We start from the raw sequence: 2,993 nt of genomic DNA, 5'->3' as shown, positions 1-2,993 counted from the left end.
CACTTGGTTCATCGGTGTTGGTCCCAGCGGACGCATCGGGCCACCCATGCCCATTGTGGCGGGCATCATGGGCATGCGGGGGTTCGCAAACGGCACGCCGTTGAACATGGTCTGGGGGCCCATGAAGCCAAGCTGCGGGCCCATCATGCCACCCATCAAACCACCCATCGGCGGCTGGCGCATGCGCGGCTGCTTGTTGCGCATGTCCTCCAGAGTCTGGCGACGAGCATCCTTGCGGAGAGCATACGTCACAAACAGCGGGCGGGGGCCAAGGATAGTGCTCCCGTGGAGCTCCTGAATAGCGCGGCTCGCGGCGCTCTGCTCCTTGAAGGAGACGAAACCGAAACAGCGAGACATTTTGGTTGCCTTGTCCATCATGACCCAGACGGAGACGGTCTCGCCGTAGCGCTCAAAGAGCTCCTTAAGACGGCTGCTGGTGACAGTGTCGTCAAAGTTCTTCACGTAGAGGTTGGGGTACTTGCTGTGCTGCTGTTGACGCTCGCGGCGCAGGCGTTCGCGCTCGCGCTCGCGCTCTTCACGGGAGCGGAAACGGCACACACTCAACTTCTGCCCCTCACTCGCCAAGGGGCTTTCCTTTTCGTCAAGCTCCTCGACCGCCTTGGCAGCGGCCTCGTGCGTGGCGTAGGCGACGTAGGCAAAGCCCACCGTCTGATTCGCACCGAGGTCGCGCACCTTGGCGGATGTTACTTCACCGTAGGCAGAGAAGACCTCCTTGAGCTTCTCGTCGTCCACGGAGGGATCGAGGTTCTTCACGTAGAGATTCGTGAACTGCTTCAGCTGCTCCTCGCGGTGGTGCGGCTGGTACCGCTCCACCGTAATGGTGCAGTCATCAATGACCATTCCGTTCACTTCCTGAACCGCCTCCACTGCAGACTCCTCCTTCTCGAAGGAGATGCGGGCGTAACCGCGGGAGTCGCCATGCTCGTTGGTGGCGAGACCGATAGCAGTGAGGCGACCAAAGCGGGAGAACATCTCCTTCAGAGCGTAGGTGTCCACGGTGGGTGGGAGCTTCTTCACTACAATGTTGGTCACTCCACTGCGGCGCTTCGATGGATCGCGCTGAATCTTGGCAATGCGAATGTGCTTCGATCCCAGCTTGACGCCAGCCTGATCAAGGGCCTTCTCGGCATCGGCAGGGTTCTGAAAGTTCACGTAGCCGTATCCCAGCGACTTCTGTGTGACGGAGTCGACGCACACACGGACAGAAGCCACCGGCCCAATGCGCACAAAGTGGTCATAGAGCTTCTGCTCATTGAGGTTGGGGTCCAGGCCGCCGACCCAGATGGAGGGGCTCGCAGCAGGAAAGGCCGACATACTCAATTTGTTGTTCCTGTGGCTTTTGGGTGTCTGTGTGTGCGTGTGTGTGTAGAACCCCCGTTGGTGTTGTTTCTTTTTTCGTTGTCTTGCTTTTTTTTTGTGTTTTAGCCTGTTTTTTTTTTCTTTGGGTTTTGTTTTTTGGGTTTTTTTTTGGGGGGACTTATTAGATATTCAGCTGCTGGATGCGATTAGGGTGCTATCTACTCTGTCTTTTTTTTTTGTTTCTTTGTTTAAAAAAGAGGTTGACCTGAGCCCACGCGGCACACACACAGACACAGGCAGGCAGGCAGGCAAGCAAGGCAGAGAAAAGACGGGGGAAGAAAGGAAGGAGAATGTGCAGGCGGAGCACGCAGTGATCCCAATCCCACAGCACCCCAGGCAGTCCGAAACAGCAGCAACAACAACAACAAGTGCAAAGCCAACGCAGAGGTGACAACACACACACACACATATATATATATATATAGATAGATAGATAGATTTATCTGCAGCACCACCGCGAATGAGCGCGTGAGTGAGCGATGGTGAGTAATTGATATAAGAACACGGAGCACAGAAAAGAAATACTGGCCTCGCAACAACATGTGCGCATCTATATCTGCATGCGCGCGAATCCAGCGCCTTCTAGCGCACAAGCAAATGCATAAACACGCAGGCAACCCAACACATACACGCACACACATACGTACAGACAGATAGATAAACGGAAAATCAAGTGAAGTAAAAAGAACAAGGAAAAAAAAAGGAAAGGAAGAATGAGAGCTATAAAGATAAAGACAAGTGAAGGCGAATCACGTTGTTGCAGTCTTCCTGTACCACACACAAACTACACCACGCGCCACGCGCAAATCAGAAGAGAGTTGTGTGCATGTACGTGTAACTCCATGCGTGCTTCTTCTTTTGGTCGGTGTGGGGAAGTGTGTCCGTATTTCTCAGCACCTTGCGTGGCACCATTCATCCCTATACATCTCCCCCCTCCACACACACACACACACACACACACGCACAGACACATACAGACACATACAGACAGAGAGAGAGTGTGTGTGTGAGACAGACATACAGACCTATTGGGTTGTGCGAGTGTGAGTGCGCATTGGCGGGGGCCGGATAAACGGGACGGCATGCAGGAGGATATACATTGCAGCAGTGGGGACTAGCGGATGACTTGCATGCGTGAGCGAATCAGAGAAGGTGAGCAACACCTTTAGGGGGTTTCCAGCCACACACACACACACACACAGAGAGAGACACACCGAGAGAAAACGAGAAAGGCAGAGCATCTCGCTACACCCTTCCTCTTCGGTTCCTCCACCCCCCACCCCTCATTTTCTCACACTCTGTGCATATTTGTCCGCGCGCGTGGTCTTGACCGCTGCAGCCGCGTCCAGCTGCCCTCTTCCAACCGTGTTACATACACAAAAATAGGGGATGATGCAACATTAATTACACATTCATTCATTCATCTTCGATTTTGCATTCCTGTCGTTTTTTCTTTTGGTTTCTTCATTTGTCTTGATATTTCTTCGCTCTTCACTCCTTTCCTCTATTGCGTGCTGCTCTATTGTGATGCAACCACAAACTTCCTGCCCATCATCACATAAACAACACCGATTTTTTTTTTTCCTCTATCCTTTCAACAACAATGTTTCCCT

The 2,993-nt window shown here is 52.9% G+C and overlaps 1 protein-coding gene across 1 annotated transcript; it reads right to left on the bottom strand.

Annotated features, from left to right (window-relative positions):
- Nucleotides 1-1,335, bottom strand: DQ04_02131120 (poly(A)-binding protein; the record flags this gene model as incomplete). The annotated part of the gene is made up of 1 exon (XM_009311558.1): nucleotides 1-1,335. A coding segment is annotated over one exon (1,335 nt), but the record flags the coding sequence as incomplete, so codon positions are not given.
- Nucleotides 1,336-2,993: the final 1,658 nt, after the last annotated feature.

This window comes from Trypanosoma grayi (assembly GCF_000691245.1).
Source record: "Trypanosoma grayi strain ANR4 Tgr_213_V1, whole genome shotgun sequence".
In the NCBI taxonomy this organism is placed as follows: Eukaryota; Euglenozoa; class Kinetoplastea; order Trypanosomatida; family Trypanosomatidae; genus Trypanosoma; species Trypanosoma grayi.
Note: the sequence above shows the minus strand (reverse complement) of the source record. Positions and strands in the feature narration are given on the sequence as shown.